The sequence below is a fragment of the Sycon ciliatum genome, chromosome 4, assembly GCF_964019385.1.
Source record: "Sycon ciliatum chromosome 4, ocSycCili1.1, whole genome shotgun sequence".
Taxonomy (NCBI): domain Eukaryota; kingdom Metazoa; phylum Porifera; class Calcarea; order Leucosolenida; family Sycettidae; genus Sycon; species Sycon ciliatum.
The window spans coordinates 19,772,949-19,792,899 of NC_088646.1; the positions used below are offsets into that span (position 1 = coordinate 19,772,949).

Below are 19,951 nucleotides of genomic sequence, written 5' to 3' on the forward strand. Positions count from 1 at the left end.
GTCTTTACTATTATAGCTTTCATGGCTGAGGTTGTTGGTATGTCTGTTGGCTCTGGGTTCCCAGTACTCAGTAGCCGAGGCTGGTTGGTAAAGTAACTCCAATTTCACTTCAAGGTACCAGTGCATCTAGTGTCTGCTTCTATCAAAGCAGCGTGCTGTCTATACTGGTTACCCCAGCAAGTGTAGGGTGTGCATAGGTAACTGTCTTGGCCGTTTTATGCCGATGTACTCCGTGTGGTGTAGACCAGGTGTGCATTGGTGGTCGATTCACATGGCTTCGCCAGTTGTGGATTAGACAGTTATCTGGCGCAAGTCTTGATCTGTCTCATTCAGATCTTGTTCGCTATCGTTGCTATAAGAGAAAATCTGTGGGTGCACATCCAGTGCATTTGCAGATTTGCGTGCTTCTCTTGCGACGGGCGTATACATGGCGTATACATGCGCATCCCCCACAATAAGAACAAGCTATCCCGCGACAAAAGCATTAGTTGTCTGATGATTGCCTTAGCATTTAGCTACGTGCATGAAACGCAGCGTTACAACGTATGTTTCTATAATTGGTGAAACCATTCTTTTTGACCTTTGTGGTACAAGGTGTGTGTGTGTGTGTGTGTGTGTGTGTGTGTGTGTGTGTGTGTGTGTGTGTGTGTGTGTGTGTGTGTGTGTGTGTGGTGTGTGGTTGCTTGTCGTTGCTCCTTAGTTGGCGAAACAAATTCGCAGACACAACGAAATTACAGACCCCAAAACCACACAGACAGGAACAAAAAAATAAGGAGCAACGACAGGCAACCACAGTCAGAGGATTGTGCCAGTTACGGCCGGATTTCATCTCCCAAGTACTGATTGCGAGATCAGGGAATTTTCCTCCGCCCCCTAGAAAGATAATAAGGGTCTGAACCGGGGCCTTGCCCCATACGGTTCAAATGGTCGTAAGACCGAGACTCTACCAACCGGTTTATGGTTGTGGTCAGGAGCACTATTTCCCATACAGTGTGTCCTCGCCTTGTCAACGCTGTCACCGTGAAAACATGTTACCTGTCAGGCAAGGCTTAGCTTGCATTACATACCATACTAGTATACTGGCTACATGTAGTGCAATTTTGCTCGCCTACTCGCCCACCGCTAGGCGCTGCATCTGCCGCTAGGGTTTATCGGGTGTTAGCGGCCGTCGTGAGTTCCCTTCGGGAACGGATACGATAATTTACTTTTTTTTTAAAACTAGTATGTCTCGAATCGCGAGTCTTATCACCATTATTTTGTTCTCTGCTGGACTGTGCACTTCAGTATAAAAATATACAAAATTACCGGCACATGTATAAGAATATGAAGCCCTGTCACATGTGCTTGTGTGGTCCACGGCATGCGGGCAAGAGGTAGAGGTACTAGGTGAAGGGACTAATGACACCCGTGGGGCATTAGACATTACACGAAATGGACAGGCCTCGCCCAGCTGAGCAGGCAGTGTGCAGGCAGTGTGCACACTAGTAGTGCATGCACTGAACACGTACGAGCTCCCACTGGCCCCAGTGTCCGAACCAGGGCTGAGCGTAGTACTAGTAGACAACTGTCAACTGTCTAGGTGAAGACTGGTTGTGTCACCAGAGAATGTGCCTGTCAAAGTTAGTTATGATCACCTCCTAGCACCTGTAAGAGGTCCCTAGCTGGCCTACAGGCCCTGGCTGTGTCATGGCGGTGTGCAGGGTGAGGGGCTAACGTGATTTTGTACTGGTATGTGCTGATACGATACTTCTCTGTTCGACACGACTTTAATATGCTCAGTATGCACAGTCATGTGTAACTACATGACGATTGTACATCTTCATGGACGACATGTCGACAGTCAGTGCCAGTACCAGTCCTGCAAATCTGCATTCGTCAGTAAAAGCACTAGGGCACGGCTGGTGACTGTCACCGAACATTACAATGCGAGCACTTCAGAAAATAATGTATCATTATGTCACCTGGTCGCCCGGCGCCCGTGACCCCTGGCTCACTCGCACCTACGGCAACACTATACAGCCAACAGTCTCTGAGTCTCTGCACATGCCTAAAACCTGCCCTTAGCTTACCAGGCTTGCAGGGACGCGTCGACGGAACGCTGTGGGACTTACGTCGCTTCGGCAGATGCCTGATGGACAGGCCCACCCGTACCGTCTACCCGGCCTCGGTCCTCTGACGAGAAAGCCGCAACGCTCGGGACAGCCGACTTGTCTGGCTCCGACGGACGAGAAACGCACAATATTGCCGCCGTATTGCCGCTGAATAGTAAGTTTCTGGATTTTCAGCAACGGTACATGTAGTTGTCCTGGCGTGGTGTCGATGACATACAGACGAAGAAACGCAGCGAGCATCGACAGCCGACGACAGGTGCGTTCTCCAGTGAATGACAGTTGGCGGCGTAGAGGTGGTCCGGTGAGTAGAGGTGTACTCAAGCTGTGAGCGGTGCATTGTGGACCTGAAGAACCGAATCCCCAGATCCTTTCCTTCTATTCGGTTGAACGGGAGAGCAATCGACAGCAGTATTATTTTAGCGATACGTGGATTCTATCGCCGAAGTTTCCTCGTTCAGCGGACGCAACTACCGTACCTTGAACAAATGAACGCGGGCGTGATGTGTCGGATACCCGGTGCGGGTTGTAAGAAGTTAGTCGCACTGGTCGCTGGAATCATGCTGGCTATAATGTTGACATGCCAGCCGTGTTCTGCTAAGCCCACCGGTGATCCGGGTCAATTGGCGACAAGAAACTATTCGGTGGAGGTAGTGCTGCCCGTTCCCGAAGATCCTGTCTCAAGACAGGTCATTGCTGCCGTACGGTTGGCCATCAAACACAGCAACAGTGAGCGACTGAACGGTACTGGATGCCAGATTGTGATCGGGTCGATCATTGATTCATTCCGGGACGCCTGGTCGACCACTGCCAGCCTGGTGAGCGCCGTGCAAGCGCGGAACGGCAGCGAAACCGCCGCTGTCCTGGGTTTGGTGTCGTCCAGCTCTGTGCGAGCACTCACACCAGTCAGCCAGGTGACTGGACTGCCCATGCTGAGCATTGCAGCAAGCGATTCAAGTCTAACCAAGGGCATTACTCCCAACTTGTACACAATGTATCCAAGAAACGTAGAGCTCCCGCTGGCAGTGGTAGAGCTTATCGGCTTCTACAGCTGGACCGAAGTGGTGTTGCTGAACTCGGACACCCATTACGGCGTGAGTTTTCGAGAGATGTTCTCCGACTTGGCTGCCGAGAAGAGTATAAACGTCAGTTACCTTGGCAACATTGACTATACTGGCGATGTGCCGTCACAGCATGTGTACAGTGTACTGGAACAGGTGAAACGCGTGGGGACGAAGATCATCATCTGTAACCTGGCCATGGAGCACATGCAGCCAGTTCTCACAGCAGCCAAACAGCTGGGTCTGTTCTCGTCCAGCTTTGCCTGGATCGGCACGGACTACAGCTACGGCTTGGATCTGCTCAGTACCAAGCTGCGAAATGAGAGTCTACACGGCATGCTGTGGCTCAGGCCGGAAGTCCACGCCAGCGCGAGAGAATCTTTCCAGCAGATGCTCCACTTGCCAACGAGCCCAGGAAGCAAAGACAACTTATCACTGCTGTCAATGTATGCGTACGATGCTGTCTCGGGCTTGGCCGCTGCTGTGGCTGACTGCTGTAGTAATGGGACATTGAACACTGCCGGTATGGTCAGGTCCAGCAGTCTGCTGGACAAAGTACATTTGGGACCGACGTTCATATCAGCGTGCGTTCTTGATCGACTTCCCAGCATCAATTTCACCAGCACCACGGGGGAGAAACGCGACCTGTCAAAGCGGTTCTCCCTGCTCAACACGCCGCAGTCTTCGCGGTTTGAAATCGTCAACATCGTGCACGGCTCTGCCGTGTTGATCGGACAGTGGTCTCCGTTATCGCGCTTAACAATCGACGCAGAGAAGGAAGTGATGTGGCCAGGCAACACCATGCAGGTGCCATCGGGCAGGGTGTTGCTGCGGGGCTTTCTCAAAATCCTCGTGCCAGTCTACTCGCCGTTCAGCTTCATAGCTGGCGAAGACGAGCGTCCCGGTGATGAGAACAGCAAGCCATTGTCGAACTACAGCCAAGACCAGTACGAGGGCATCGCGGTGGACATCATGCGACGAGCGGCACAAGCGGCCGGTTTCTCTTACCAGTTCTATCTGTACCCGTACTCCAGCTGGACGGCCATGGTTGCTCTGGCCGGCAACACAAGCAACGAGTGGGATCTGGCCATCGGTGGAATCACGCTCACCAAGGAGCGCTCGCAGACCTGCAACTTCACACGCTCCGTGTACTTGACGGGACTGCGCATGCTGGTGCTGCGACCGACCGAAGTCCAGTCGAGCATCTGGGCATTCGTGTCACCGTTCAGCTGGAAAGTGTGGCTGGTCCTGTTCATGATGTTTATTGCAGTCGGACTTCTCATGATTTACTTCGACCCTGCCGGTGTGAATTTCCGAAAAAATAGTGGTGTGCCGCTATCTGACTCTATGTTCTACTCATTCAGCAGTTTCTTCTTCACACAGGAGACAGATGGACTGCAGGCGCCGATGGGAAGACTCTTCAGTGGTACTGTTCTCTTTGTGGTGCTCATTATCTCGGCGGCGTACACCGCTCAGCTCTCGTACTACCTCTCAACGCGCGAAGGTACCAGGTCGGTGGAAGAGTTTGCGGACCTGCCGTCGGTGTGGGTGGGTGCGGCATACGGCGGTGCTATCTATCCCTATGTTACGCAGGAGCTGGGCCTGCGCAAGGTGCGCACGGTTACCGGCGATGAGGCGATACTGGCAGCGTTGCGCTCAGGCCACATAGCGGCATTCATATCTGACATACCACTGCTGGAAGGCGTAGCTGCCAAGGCCTGTGACACTTATGTAACGGGAAGAATGGTAAGTAAAGTTCTGTGTGAATATTGCTCATGTCTGTACAATTTGTTCTGCAGAATTCCTGTTGCTTTGTTAGTTTAATGAACCAAATCTACCCGAGGGGAGGGGGGTATATTCTAATAATTATTGTTTTGATTTTTCTTTAGTTGTTGTGACAGGTCAGTGACATCATGTTCTGTGATTGCCCGTGCAAGAGGCTTATTTCATTACACATAGATATCGCCAATAGCATCCCTTGACTGAGATCTGTGACCCTCAGACAGCAGCATTGGGTCTAAATGAACACAATCATGCAGCAGATGGTTTCCTGTGGGTACATCAGTTAATTAACACGGGTTTGTCCGCTGCCGGTACGTCAGGTTTCGAATACCGTATTTGTCGGAGTAGAGCCTGTAGCGGATGATAATGCACACCTCACCCTGTTGACCAACGCTTGGATCAAGTATTTAACCACATTTGTCACCAAACTGAAGTACTTGTCCTTGCTGTACCGCAGTGTAGAGGTGTGTACCTGAGAGTTTCCGACTTTGAAATGATGGTGTACACTAGGCTGGCGAATCTGGTGCACACAGTCAACTCGATGACCAGCGAATTGAAAACAGACTGTTAGCAGGAGTTAGTGGAGGTAACATTGTAAGCACCATGGGATATATCAGGGATGAATAAGCCCATTGCGCATTGCCAAATATGGAAGGTGTGAGTAATGCATGTGAGTACACTGGGATCAGGAATGCACTGTTCAACACCCCAGACGACCATGCCGAGGTGGCTGTCTGGGGTGTTTCTGGTACAAATTACGTCATTGCGCAATGGGCTCATTTATCCTGTATCGAAAATTGATCTACTGCTACTCAAAAGTCCCCGTTTCTCTCAGAAAATTGTGATTCATACAGGCTATCCATGCCTAGCCTGGTCTGTCAAGTAACGGTTACGTGCATACAGTGCAGTGTACGTGGTGCAGGTACTCTCAATCTGCGTGCACATGTATGCCATGTGTGCCTTCAGTAATTTTTTGCAAATGGGCTTTCAGGTATCACTCTCAAGAAGGACAATCATGGTGGCAAACAGTACTAAACACACAACCTTTAAAGAAAAATGCGAATCAAAATCAAAGACTGCTACACAATTGTGATTTCATGAAGTACTACGTAGTAGCAGAAACTGCTATGCAAAAATAGGACAGTAAATTCATCCCTGTAAATATACAAACACAATCCAGAAACTGATGGTCACTTGTACTTTTTCTGTCGTTTCCCTTTCTTCCGGCCTGCTCACTCACTGCTCAGACCTACACCCAACAATATGCGTTTGCTGCCAAGAAGGACGCGCCATGGCTGGACGAGGTCAACCGTGCCATCAGCATTATGCTCTCCAATGGAACGGTGTCACAGCTCTTCTCCAAGTATGTACCGAGCACCTGCTCTGAAGTGACCAGCATTGACAACATCAAGCCGCTGACGCTCAAGGACTTGACCTCCCTGGCACTGCTGGTCGGCGTTGCGGTTGTCCTCAGCGTGGCTGGTAAGGTGATCTACATGTTCTTCGTCTATCCCAAGAAGAGGCGTCGCTACGCGAGAATAGCCGATGAAGCCAGTTCAGTGACCACCAGGTCCAGTCAGAAGTCCAGCACAACACTGCTCGAGTCCGACTCATCGCGGGGTGATTCTGGTGTAGCAGACGTGCAGCCTTACTCAACAGGGAGTCGTGCAGCATTTGAATCCCGGCCATCCTCCGCAGCCTCGGGTTTGTTCCAGCTACGAGAGGTCAATGCCGCGAATGGCTTGGACAATGGTGGCACCATTCAATCCCCGTTCACCGCCCAGCACTCTGGCAGTGAGGACTCGAGGGAGTTGCTGGTGCCAGACGTCGCAAAGGTATAAGGCATGCGCGTGGGCAACTGCAGTGTACAGGTCCCTGATTGAACACACCGCAGTCAGCCCCAGCACCAAGCTATACCGTAAGAACCTCACAACACTTCCTGTGCCCAATGATGAAGCCATGGCAAAAGATTCAGCACTAGGAGTCCAACAAGTCAATATTGGTGCATTCTGCACTGACGTACAAACTCGTTTATTATGCCACGCGCAGAGCATGCACTGAATGCACACTGTAATAGAAGAATGCCATACACATGTACTATCTACGTGAACACATTGTTTGAATGGCCGCTCCCTGTCCCTGCTTACAGCCTACAGCTTTGTGTTGCTCCGGCCGTATTCAATGCAGTCTTTATTATTTTAATTTTTTAGAACATTATGAATGTTGAGAGTACAGTAGTTGGGTGGACACATACCATTAGAATGTTGAACATACTTGAAAGTTGTTTATTGTCCCGTTCACCAGATTTAGCAGAACTACTTCTGTACAATACTGATTTTTATTATTTTTTGATTATAACACTGGCTCAACATCTATGGGATCATGTGTTTTCTATGAAATGTATATGTACTTTGAAGTACATAACAAGATACAGCAGCTGTAACTGTAGTGTAGTGTATACCGGGAGGATGGGAGATTATCGTGGGCTTGATGCCTTTGCACCATACATCACATGTGAGCCTGAAACAGTTTCGATTCCGGCAGTTTTGTCCATTATCCGTGACGGTGTCCCCCCCGGGCCCATTGGCAAACGGCGCAGCAGCCCCGCTACATGTATGTACTTTGAACTCTATCCTCGCTATGTTTCGTCTAACACTGCAACATTAGCTATCTTATTGTGTTGTACTCTTAGATCTATGCTACTGGTTTCCAGCTGAACTCTACTCCGTTGAGACATGGATTGTATTCGTTTTGACGTTTCCTGCCGCTTCAGTGTTTGCACTATGGTCATGTGCTAGCAAAGGTGTACTGTATAGTGTCGGCGCCATTCATATCCGTAACTACTTAGTTTACTTAGTTACTTGCACTGCAACTCTCACTTGTAATGCTATAATGCGAGACGTGCCATGATGGCACATTCTCCAGCCCTCAATCATACTTTTTGCCACAGGAGATGTCTGAATATTACTACCAGCTGTACACGTTGTCGTTGTGTTCCTGCCGCTACGTGCATGACCAAGCTAGGTCAAGGATGCAAGTACTGGTAGTCTGTTACTAGGTGACTATTCCGTATCCTGAAGATACATGTGCAAGTGCCGGAGAGTGATTGGTAACTTTGTTTCGATGATGTTTGTCTCCAGCAAAGAGACCTTGAGTGCCTCGGCGCAGGGCAACGTGAGTGAGATGTTGTTAGAACTACAGGGGCGTCGCACACGGTACGGTCACTACGGTATTGACCGTACCACTTTTTGCCCCAGATACCCCGGGAATCAACAAAATACATTGATCTGGGATCTAAAATTCCAAAAAATTTCGGCTCAGTCACCACTCCCCCACGAGTAAATTGCACTTCAGATGGCTGACCGTACCACACTAAAATACCTTCCGACGCCCCTGAATTAAGCTAGTCGTTGTTGTCCGTTTCTTCTGGTCATTTCGAGGAAGAAGCTTCGTCACGCGTGACATGTAATGATGTACACGAACCGTTCTTTTAGAAAGTTTGCGCCCACTGACATGCACTGTACTAGCATTCCATCGTACTGTATTTTGACTTCAGTTCTGGCACATCAGCTCCCGACGGGCAGCTGATCGACAGGCGCTAGGCGCCAGGCCAAGCAGGCAAAACCACCCATGTAACCCAGGTGTATCATCTTCCCTTGCCAGCATGTGATCGCCAGATGTATGGGTCACACTCACATTGCCTCAAGCCAAAGTGCTCATCTGATCCGGCCAGAGCCGCTACGAAGAGACGATCCTCGGGCACCAGCCCCGCCCGTACCGTGGATCAGGTCTTGATGATGCAAACAGCTGATATCGATACTCGCTCGAAGAGCCCTTGGCGATCCATGAGACCTTTCACCGCGATGTGGCCTGAGTCTCACGCTACTTACCTCGTAGATCTGCAATACGAATGAGAAAGGTCTGTGCCACATCCTGTTTCCAGACGCGCGGTGTTACATAATAGCCGCTGTCATTGTCTGTGACACCGAATCTCTCCGGAGTATTACTAGTATTAGTGAGGTTTTGCATTCCGAATTTCGGAATGCAAAACCAACGGTGTGGAGGCATGCCGAGCTTGAACACGTTTCATCCAGGAGCAGGGCCTCTGCAAAAGACTGCACGTCCCGGTACTCCAAAACACGCACGCAGTCACAGGTCAGTGCAGTGTCATGACTCCTGATCTGCTGAGCTGAGTCCGGTGGTCTATCATGACTTGACGGTGTGCAATACCAAAGGTATGCACATCCACACAACGAAAGATGGTCGTCAGAAAGCAACCGTACCTGCCCACAATGCCACTTGGTCTCTTTGATTCACAGACTGCTGAAGCAACACCTTTTCGCTGGTTCTCATTGATGGTTCTGAAACTGCGAAGTGAAAATGAAGCGCCCTCTTGTTCTGATCTTGGCATCGGTTCTTTTCACGATTGCCACACGCGCTCCCAATGTTGTTGTGGCTCAAGTTACGGTCGTGAAGAAAGACTGCTTCGCGAATTCGACCGAAGCTGCCGTTAGCTTTCCCGCTGGCAGCGTTAGTCTGGGTGTACTGATGCAGAGTGGAGGCGATATAGGCACTGAGCTGGAGGCGTTAGTGCGTCTCGCGGCCTTTCAAGTCAACAGCAACCCATCCATGCTGGTGTCTTCTGATGGCACAAAGCGCACGTTGTGCATTCTGAGCTTGCCTGCTCGCCTGGATCCGTTCTCAACGTTTCAGGCGGCTCTGAAGGTGGCAGGTAATAATGTGACCGGCGTGATCGGACCAATGTGGACGTCCATCGGGGATATCGTGGCGCCGCTGGCCAACAAAGCAAACATCCCGTTCATCTCACCTGCCGCCTTCACCACGGCATTTCACGTTACGCAGGGCTCCGGGCCGGACAGCAACGACAGAATGCCGTACCTGCGGCGCATCTGCTGCAACAACACGCACACGGCGAAGGTTATCATCGACATTCTGAACGCGCTTAGCTGGAAGCGAGTAGCCTTGTTAGTCACGGACACGGACTACGGCCACAGCACCTCGCAGCAGTTCAGCGCGTTGGCACGACGGAATGGCATTGTCATTCTCACCACAGTGTTCGTTCCACCAGAGGTAGGAACAAGCGAAATCAAGAAAGACCTGTTCGACAACATCAAGAAGCTGCGGACAAGAATCATTGTGAACTTCCTGTGGGACAAGCAAATGTTTGATGTCCTGCAGGTGGCCAATGAGTCAGGCCTGGTCGGACCAACGTACGGCTGGTTGTTTGCCGAGCTGATCATGGAACGTGCAGAGCTGCAAGCATACATCGCCAACGACACGGCTAGAGCGAGCTTGTTCGAGGGCGTGCTCTTCACACACCTTGCCTCGTCGGCCCAACGGGGCTCGTCGGCCATGGAGAACCTGCGGCAGAACTGGCCGGAGGTGGCTCGCTGGTACCCGGATGTATTTCAAAGCGACGAGAACAACACGGTGAATACGTATGCCCTGCTGACTTATGATGCCACCATGCTCTATGCCATTGCACTGAACAAGACGTTATCTACCAAACCAGCCAGCACCGAGTTTGACTTCCGTACCACTCCCATCATCAACGGCCAGCTCCAGTTGCCGACGTTCGTGAACGGCTCAGACCTACTGAGTGCTCTGAGCGACAGCGTACAGAACGGTCCGTCGGGACAGGTGAGAATTGATGTCGATGGAGCTGTGGTTCGTGACTCCGACTACTCCGTGTTCAATGCGGAGTGTAACGGCAATGTCACGAACGTGGCCTCGTGGAAGAGCTCGGATATTCTTAAGCTCTCCTTGCCCCCCACCGTTCAGTGGCATGGCTGCGGGTTCCAACCGCCGGACGACGAAGACACCAGCGAAGGGCAGACCTTGCGTGTGCTCGTACCACGGAACGACGAGCCTTTCATATTCTACGATGCCAACAAAACCGGCTCGGCGGCATTCACAGGCTTTGCCATCGATCTGCTCAAGTACTTTGCAGAAGAGGCGAACTTCAAGTACGAACTTCATCTGAACAACGACTCTTGGGATGAGATGGTGCAGAGAGTCGGCCGCCCGGATACGATCTACGACATGGCAATAGGTGATATCACAGTGACTGCGTACAGAGAGTTGGTGTGCGACTTCACCAGCTCCTTCTTCCAGAGCAACTATCGCATACTCGTCAAGCGACCGGACTCGGGTTCCGGCTCGGGCCTGTGGCAGTTCTTCGACCCGTTCAGCTACGGCGTGTGGTTGATGCTGCTTCTCTTTCTCATCTTCTCTGGTGGCATGTTATACTTCCTGGAACATTGGCACTTGCGGCACGTCTCTCCCGGTCTGGCCGAAACGCTGTGGGTCTCCTTCTCAACGTTCTACTCCACACAGAAAGCGGAGAAGATCACGAGCAACTACGGCCGATTCTACCTGATCGTGGCCTGCTTCATCGTGATGGTTATCAACGCCGCGTTCACGGCGAACATGACGTCGTTCCTACTGGACAATGACATCACCTTACCCTACAGCACTCTGCAACAGGTTGGTAATGAGCCGGTGGGGGCGCTGGCTGGCACGGCAACGTGGCGCTACCTCAAGGACATTCAGCACCTGAACAAACTCGTTGATATTGGCTACAGTGAGGCCGTTGGTGCCCTGACGTCGGATAAGATCAAGGTGTTTATCAACAACGAGCCGTCGCAAAAGTACCTGTCCCTGCAGAACTGCAGCGTGGCAATCAGCGGCGACAGCTTCCATCAGGAAAAGTACGCGTTTGCCCTGAAGCGCAGCTCGCCGATGCGCAACCGCATCAACAGCGCCATTCTGAACGCTTGGGACTCCGGGTACATTGAGGACCTGTACTACCGGCGCTTCGTCTGGAACGACCCGTGCAAGGCCAAGTCCAGCGACACGGATGCGCTCAAGCTGTCCAATGTCGGCGGCCTGTTCATCATCGTTGCCGTGGCCGCTGTGGTCTGCCTGATTGGACACTTCACACTCGGTCACATACAGAAACGGAGGCCGAACTTTGGCAACTGGTCGCTGTGCATGGACACTCCTCCGCCGCTGGGTGAGATCGACGAGGACAACAGCACTGGGCATCGAAGCATGCGCACGCGGCTGGCCGAGGGACCGCTGTCCAAAATCTACACCACATTGTCCAACAAGTAAGGGGAAAATGTTCAGCGGGTCACGCCTGATTGCATGCTGAACCTGCTCCGAACTTCACTCAAACTCACTAGCATATTTACTTCTCAACTAGCCAGTGCCTTTTTGGTATCGATTCTGTGTATCACCGTGCCGCGGTCAAACAATCTTTTTTATTTTTTATTTTTACAGATGCCATTCCATCAACCTATTCCGGACTACCATGTATTATGATAATATTATGCCGTTGTAGCCCGAACACATTGTCCATTGCTCTGTAGCCATTTTATAGGTGGATGCAAGGTAGGCACGAGCCCATTTTCACTTTTAAAATACACCATTTTCCGATCGCTAGTATTGAGAGAATACATGTATAACTTGCATGTTCGGTACATGCTTCGTGACCGTACACCACAAACAAAGTATAGGTTATCCTAGCAAGCGTTTCAGCCATGATTTAGAAATCTGCATACACCGGCACCGAGCTAGACACATGTACTATCAATCTATCATGCAACAATTAACTTTTCCCAGAGTAAGAATACTTCAGAATCCGCTTGGACACCTCCTACAGCTTGATATCAGAACTTGTTTTTTTTTAACTCTGTGTTTCAGGCAGACCGGCACAGCTCCATTTGCTAACTCCTATTCACTCTTGGTAGATTATTATTTTCCTTTTGAGGCCGCAATCCTGGTCACGTGTTTATGCTGAGCCTCGCAGGATGGTTTACACCAGTGAGTCGTGAAAGCCCGGGTTTTCACGACTTCCTGTTTACACTGACGGAAACTAGAATGTTACATAATTTACAGCGAAGACTGCAAACCTGGTGCATTTTGGTGAACGGTCTGGCTGGCATTGGCAGTGTGGGGTAGCGATCAACCTAGTCCATCCAGATCATCACAACCCAGCTGAGTGCTGACCTTGCCGCTCTGGATCGCTACCTAGATCAGAAGGGACTGGTGTTAAACCCGTCCAAGACTCAGTTTGTCCTGCTCAGGCGACCGGGCAAGGAGCTGCCACCTGGCACCGCAGTCAACTGCCGGGGCACTTCCATAGCCCCATCTGCTTACGCTCGGTACTTAGGAATACTGGTTGACGAACATCTGTCTTTCTCAACCCAAGTGGATGCAGTATGTGCAACTGTCAATAGGAAGGTCGGAGCATTTGTCCATGCAAAGCAGAATATCAGCATTTTTGGCAAACGACTTTTCTATTTGACCCGCGCTCTGCGAAAACCGACCTTAGGTGCTTCGTAATTTTTTCGAGAAAAAGAACAAAACGTCACGATCTGTCGATTTTTGAAGATTACAAGGTGAGAGTCATGGCGGAACGAAGCAGAAGACGGTCGCTAGCTCAAATAATTGCTGTGGGCTTCTCCCCAGAGGTTTTAGCCGAACTCCTTCACGATGAATAGTCATTTTTTGGCCTGGTCCAATCGCAGTTCTGATGACAGCAGTGCCGAGGAGAGTCGGATGTGGAATCGCAGGACGTAATGCTGATCGAGCTGGACGGTGATGCGGAAGAGAATTTCGATCAGGCGTCGGTTCTGCCACCAGCCCAGCCCCTCAATGCCGGCAATATACAGAGTGCAGACCAAGAAAAATCGGTTCAAGTACTGTCTACAATCCAGGAGGCGCGTGACAAGTTTGTCAAGCGCTGTAGGTGTTCCGCACTGGTGCTGTTTCAAGAGCGTGACACTTGAAACCTTGCTTACACTTACAGCACACACAGCGCAGGTCCTGATCAAGACAGATCGCTGCTTGTGTGTAGGCGGAAAGCTAGACGTGCTCAGGAGACGTGGTGAGGCTACCCAGCGCGTCCAGCATGCTGGGAGATGTGATAGATGGGGCTCAACAATACTACTCTGAACTACTGAAGTACAGTCAGTGGCTGGTGTGGAAGTCATGTACATGCATGTCAGGAAGTCTTTGTGTGTGCCTCCAGGATCAAGCCCTGGGTGCTGAAATCTACAGGCTGCTGTCAGTGCAAGTGAAATCAGTCCAACACAGAACTCTGGAATGCACTGCCTGTGGAAGATGTTGTGGAGCTGAAGCATTTTATAGAGCATTATGCTATGCTAGTATTATGCTATAGTTCATGGCCTCCCTTAACCTGCGGCTCCACATGGACACAACAAGCCAGTACCAACCTACATGTATTTGCCCAGTATCACTACGAAGAAGCTGGTTCACTAGGCGTTCACAAAGCCTGGTGGCAAAGCTGCATACAGTACGTTTGGCAAGATTTGGAAAAGAGACTGCCATGATATCACTGATTACGAAACAATGTGTGCGGCTGATGTAGACATAACTAGATGTTCTAACTACCAGCACCAGATAAAACTATCAATATCCTTCAACCTGGCATTGATCCTAGCTTCTTCACTACTTTGCACCTGCCTCTACGCATCACTCCGGCTGGCATATCCTCAAACATAGCCAAATACCTCTTCCACCAGATTCGTGAGCAACACCATCCACAGAACAGAGATAGAATGTGTATCTCCACAACAGGAAGATCCAATGCCATCATAAACCTTTCCTTTTGAGCATTATGACATACAGATTTATTCTGCAAAGTTTGGTTGCAATTATCCTGCTTGAATTCTCGTAGCATTGGTTCCAAAATGTAGCATAAAATCCTGGATTTTTGCTATTTTTTCCTCCAAAAATTGAAGGAAAAGTGCAAAGAAATTGTCATTGTATCTAACTGAATATGTATGCAATCCACCTAAAACTTCACCAGAAGTTGAAGAAAGGGTCATGGGTCAACAATCCAGCACAAACTCAATTTCGCCAAAATAGCACCTAAGGTCGGTTTTCGCAGAGCACTGGTCATTTATCGATCATTCAGTCCACATTTGAGTTTGGCAGCACTGCATATATTCATTGCTTATCACAAACCCTATATGACAAGCTTCTTACTGCCAGCCGCGTAGCATTAAAGAGAATATTTTCGTTGGATAGAATGACTCCCACCACTCTTCTATACAGTCATACTAACTTGTACGCCCTTGAGAAACGCCTCAACTTCAAAACCTATGTATTTGTTTACCGCTGCCTGAATGGACTTGCTAGTCCTCTTCTGCGAGACCGCTTTACCTTGCGCGCCCATGGACATGGTGCTCGCACTGCAGCCACCACCCGTGGCCAAGTCTCTGCTGCTCTTGTTCTGCCCCCCGCTAACACCCGATATGGCTTTAGTGCAATTTCTTATTTGGGCGCTGCCAGGTGGAATACACTTCCACCGGCTTGCCGCATGTCTAGTTCACCAGCTGAATTTCGCTCATCCATCAAATTATACCTAGGGTTCCCTGTAAAAAGGCGCTGACGCCTGTTGGGAATTCCCTAGTAAAAGAAGAATAAATAATAATAATAATAATAATAATTCACGCGAGTCTTTAGCTGGCTACCTACATGTACACGTACACGTACATGTACTACTAGTAGCGTATTTAGTATTTAGTATGTACCCGCATATTATAGCATGTTCATTGGCAATGGATTAGTTCTAGAATGGATGGTCTCAATGCGGGGCAGTTTCTGCAAATGAACATGTATGTCTTCTATTTGCCATCACTGGCATCAGGAACTCTGAACTAACTACTATCTCCGGCACAGCCCTGAAATGGTTTCGGGACTATCTCATCTGTCTGGGCGCCATCAACGCGTTCGTATGGGCTCCCGACTGGGCAGAACTGTACTGTGCACATGTGGTGTGCCGCAGGGCTCTGTACTAGGACCCATGCCCATGGCCATGTTTGTTTGAAGTTTTATTTTACATCGCAAACCAAACGGACATTGATGCCCAACATTAATGATGGCGATCAGGGAGTCGTATAGACCCGGGAGGCGACACGCGCATCACTTGTGCACAACCATGATCGACTCAACGATTCAAAATATTACGACCTGCTCGGTGTGGGACAAGTCCGTACATAGCCATAGCCATAGGTCATAGCGCGCGGGAAATCCGTACATAGCGAGAAATCGTAGTCTTCGTCCTTTCGAGAACAATTGTCACGGGTCAAACTTTCGATCTCCATTGCCGAAATACAGCCATCTGTGGCCATCGCTGAGGAGTTCACTTGTTCACTGTACTGGCTTACTCACTGGCTTTGCACTGCCACTCGAACTCTGAGGCACTTTGACCACCTAAGATGAGGTAATCCTTTCTTTACAAATTGCCTCAATATTTTCTCACCTTTAGGGCAATGAAGTAAATTCTTTCCACATGACTAACCTTGACAGACTAAGTTGCCCTGTCCCAGTGATCTACAATACTTATATTGCACATTTGTGAAATATTGGACGAATCCAGATAAACGAAATGACTTACATTCGAAATTATATTTCCAAAGTTTTCCTTCACAAATAGTCCCAATTTGTTCTCACCTTTAGGGCAATGAAATAATTTTTTCCTCATGACTAACTTTGACAGACTAAGTGGCCCTGTCCCAGTGATCTACAATACTCATATTGCACATTTGTGAAATATTGGACGAATCCAGATAAACGAAATGACTTACATTCGAAATTGCATTTTCCAAAGTTTTCCTTCACAAATAGTCCCAATTTGTTCTCACCTTTAGGACAATGAAGTCAATTTTTCTTCAGGACTAACATTGGCTAACAAAATGGCGCTGTCCCAGGGATCTACAATACTTATAATTATTACACATGTGAAATATTGGGAGTCAGAGTGAGGAAATGGCCTAAATTGAAGCTTGAACTGTTCTGCCATGTTTTATGCAGTAAACGCAGGGCTGAGAGCCCGCAAGAGCCATCCCGTAAGATCTTGTGCGCCGCCAACCAAACCTTCGGTGAATGTTCACAAGGTTAGAAGCTCGCACAGATAACACACATTGGATGCTAATACAATGCACTCAGGAATGTGTGCAAATACAACAGAATTAATTCCGAATAAAGTCAACAATAGCTGCCTCAACACAGTGCTAACAACCTTCCGCGTTTCCATATTCGAGTGGAACGAAAACGCTGCAGTGGAGAGTCCTTAGAAAAGACTGAAAAAATATCATCATATCGCTGCACGAGATCATCCTTATAAGTTATAACGTCAGCTGATCGTACTGTGGTGGATTCATACGGCAGTAAATACACACCTGTCCACACACGCTCTCTAAACTGAAAAGTTACTCTGGCACAGAGCTCTCCTTCCCACCACCACCATCATCAGTTCGCATCTGGCGCCTAGTCGACGCAGGGTGAGTGGTGTCCGATATAGCATGCTGGTACATCAGGTAGCGCATGGTTGATTAATACGGTGGTAAATACACACCTGGCAATATGGCGGTAAATACACGCCTGCCCAGACACGCTCTCTAAACTGCAAAGTTATTCTTGCACAGAGCTCTCCTTCTCATCACCACCACCACCACTACCACCACCATCAGTTCGCGCCTGGCGCCTAGTCGATGCATGGTTAGCGGTATCCGACATAGCAGGCTGGCACATCAGGTAACGCATGGCACATAGAAGATGGCAACGACATAGCTTGATTGCGACGTACATTTTGTTCTCTGGGTTGTGCTGTAGCCTTAAAAAGGAAATAAGACAATGCATGCACATGACACAGACAAGTAATTACTGTTACAAATACTGCATACTGCTTGATAGCAGAGAAAGAAAGTCAGTGGTCACACAAGTTTTTGGTCGTCCCTGAAACGAAGATCGTTCCGGGGGGGGGAGCTAAAATCTCTGTTGACTGACGCTATGCATACACATGTATATGCATGCGATTTTCGTCATCCATTCATTTCGGAGGGTGGAGAGGGGGTCCGAGTACGAAATGAATGATGTTTTTTTCAGGGATGACTAAACACTTTTGCGATGACCCCTTATTGCATCAATTCATCGTCTGAACTGCGCAATTGAGTCCCACTTTTATTATTTTGGGTCCAGATTTCAAGACTCGTGAAGTTCGAGGCGAAAAGCAGGCCGATGAAGGGATGCCAGTAATTCAGTCTAGTCCGGTGTCATGGAGAGGGACCGATGAACCGGCAACAAGAGAATTCAATACGCATGCTACTCTTCAGTTCATTGCTGGGGAAGACTACTCAAGGCCACGTCACTCCGGCAATTCAATGTACAAATCAGCAGCAACACTTGCAAACGTATTCCTACCAGCTGACCAGCAAGTTACCAGCCATCAGCTCTTCAAATAATTCCAACTTAACAAAGAGAGGAGATGGACAGATCGGAAAGTATCGTGGCAAGCTCAGGACAACACACTTCCGGCCCTATGTAAAAACAGTGGAAAGTGCGTGCCATGGTATATTTTCGGAAGCATCTCAAGAACCAGCTAATGTGGACTGGGAGTCCATTTGCATAGTCCGATCAGCTGCTACAAGTGCCGTGAGCCAATGGCAAACACGTTTGACAGAGACTACTACCTCTACTGAATGCAACTTTGGCATGGCAGAGATCTACTAGCACGTTATCTTATCTATCAATAGAGTTGTATCCTCGTATGCCTATGTGAAGTGTGAGGTCGTACTGTACTGCAGACGCGTCCTCGACCCTGGTTGGAAATGTACGCAACAGTTCCCACCCTCTTGACCAGAGAGCGCACACACCCTAGGGTTTTGATGGGTTTGTACGACTCCCAGCTCTTGACTTTTGTTGGGTGTACGAGACGCACGCACAGTTTTCGTAGGGTGAGAACTTTTTCATGTAGTACTGAATGCGGCAAGCAGGACTCGCCCATCCGCCCCTCCCCAAATGGATCTACTCGAATGGTTGCGGAGGTAGGGGTGCCCTGGCGGGATTTTACGACATGCACAAGCGCGCACACAATATACACACGCACGCACACATATACACATGGACGCACGCTATGTCGCACGTCTAGGGCATGGCTTCGTGAATACAAGTAATAATTTAATGTTATAATTTATAGTATCCAAATGCTAGAGCAGCTTTACAAAACCTACCGTTCAATACTGGATCAATTCATCTTGTGACAGCTTCCTTTGCAACACCCATGACTTGACCCCACTTCGTCTTGACGTCAGGAAATCGTTCACACCGGAGGTGGGACACGACTCATTGTAATCCAGGCTTATTTGCTGCTGGGAGCAGGACAGAGCTGATGGACGTCAGCAGCGGCTGTAGAACAACCATAAACGAGTCTTCTTTCTCCGCAGTCAGGCGGGACAGCAGCTTTGCAACGCAAGCTTCTTGCCTTCTGTGGGTCTTTAGCGGCTGGGATTCGGAACGCTCTGTAGAAACCATTGAACAAGTCCTGCACTCTATCAACCCACAAGTATTTCTTCCAATTCATGAATATTCGCAACTTTTTCTGCAGTACGTGCACCAGATCAGAAGCCGCTAAGTAGCAAGGTTGAAAGTTTCAAGACAAATTGAAAAATATAATAACATAGAAAATTAGAATTCAAACCATACCTGTGGCCCAAGCCAACACAGACTGAGCGTTCACACGAAGAGAACGTAGATCTACGTCAGCTGAGGTTTCCTTAGGATCAGGAGGTGATTCTTGACCCGGATCTGGATCGCGATCAGCAGCACTCTCTGCCTCCATCACGATCATCAAATGCAACTAAGTAGTTCATTCTTCTTCTTCTTTTCGAGCTACGATTTCCCACGATCCTATCGATCCTGCACGAGTCCGTTTAGTTCCCCAAGGAGTGCACTCGACTCCCATGGCATAAGTACGCGGAGTACATCAGTTGGTTTATAACTCAGGCCAGGCACGCACCGGGGATATCTGAGGAAAAAGTGGGAGAAAGTGCCGCGAGTCAATCATAGTCGGCCCGGAAGGCCTCGTGTCGCCTCCCGGGTCTATACGACTCCCTGATGGCGATAGAATAAAAAGTGTGGCTCGATAAAGCTTCACTTGCGAAAATG

General features: G+C 49.3%; 2 protein-coding genes across 2 annotated transcripts; both read left to right on the forward strand.

The window, feature by feature from the left end:
- The first annotated feature begins 2,071 nt into the window (after window positions 1–2,071).
- Window positions 2,072–7,380, forward strand: LOC135814892 (uncharacterized). Its single transcript, XM_065328089.1, has 2 exons — window positions 2,072–4,915; window positions 6,199–7,380. Exons 1-2 carry the CDS (start codon window positions 2,597–2,599, stop codon window positions 6,790–6,792), a joined length of 2,913 nt encoding a protein of 970 aa, XP_065184161.1. The 5' UTR covers window positions 2,072–2,596; the 3' UTR covers window positions 6,793–7,380.
- A 1,740-nt stretch (window positions 7,381–9,120) lies between these two features.
- LOC135814897 (uncharacterized) lies at window positions 9,121–12,898 on the forward strand. The gene has a single exon (XM_065328095.1). The coding sequence runs from the start codon at window positions 9,332–9,334 to the stop codon at window positions 12,086–12,088; it is 2,757 nt and encodes a 918-aa protein (XP_065184167.1). The 5' UTR covers window positions 9,121–9,331; the 3' UTR covers window positions 12,089–12,898.
- Window positions 12,899–19,951: the final 7,053 nt, after the last annotated feature.

What these genes read in the sequence shown, in the direction of transcription:
- LOC135814897 (XM_065328095.1), top strand. Translation starts at nt 9,332, where the DNA reads ATGAAGCGCCCTCTTGTTCTGATCTTGGCATCGGTTCTTTTCACGATT.
- LOC135814892 (XM_065328089.1), top strand. Translation starts at nt 2,597, where the DNA reads ATGAACGCGGGCGTGATGTGTCGGATACCCGGTGCGGGTTGTAAGAAG. An exon ending in CTTATGTAACGGGAAGAATG is followed by an intron (nt 4,916 to 6,198) that starts GTAAGTAAAGTT and finishes CTCACTGCTCAG; the next exon opens with ACCTACACCCAACAATATGC.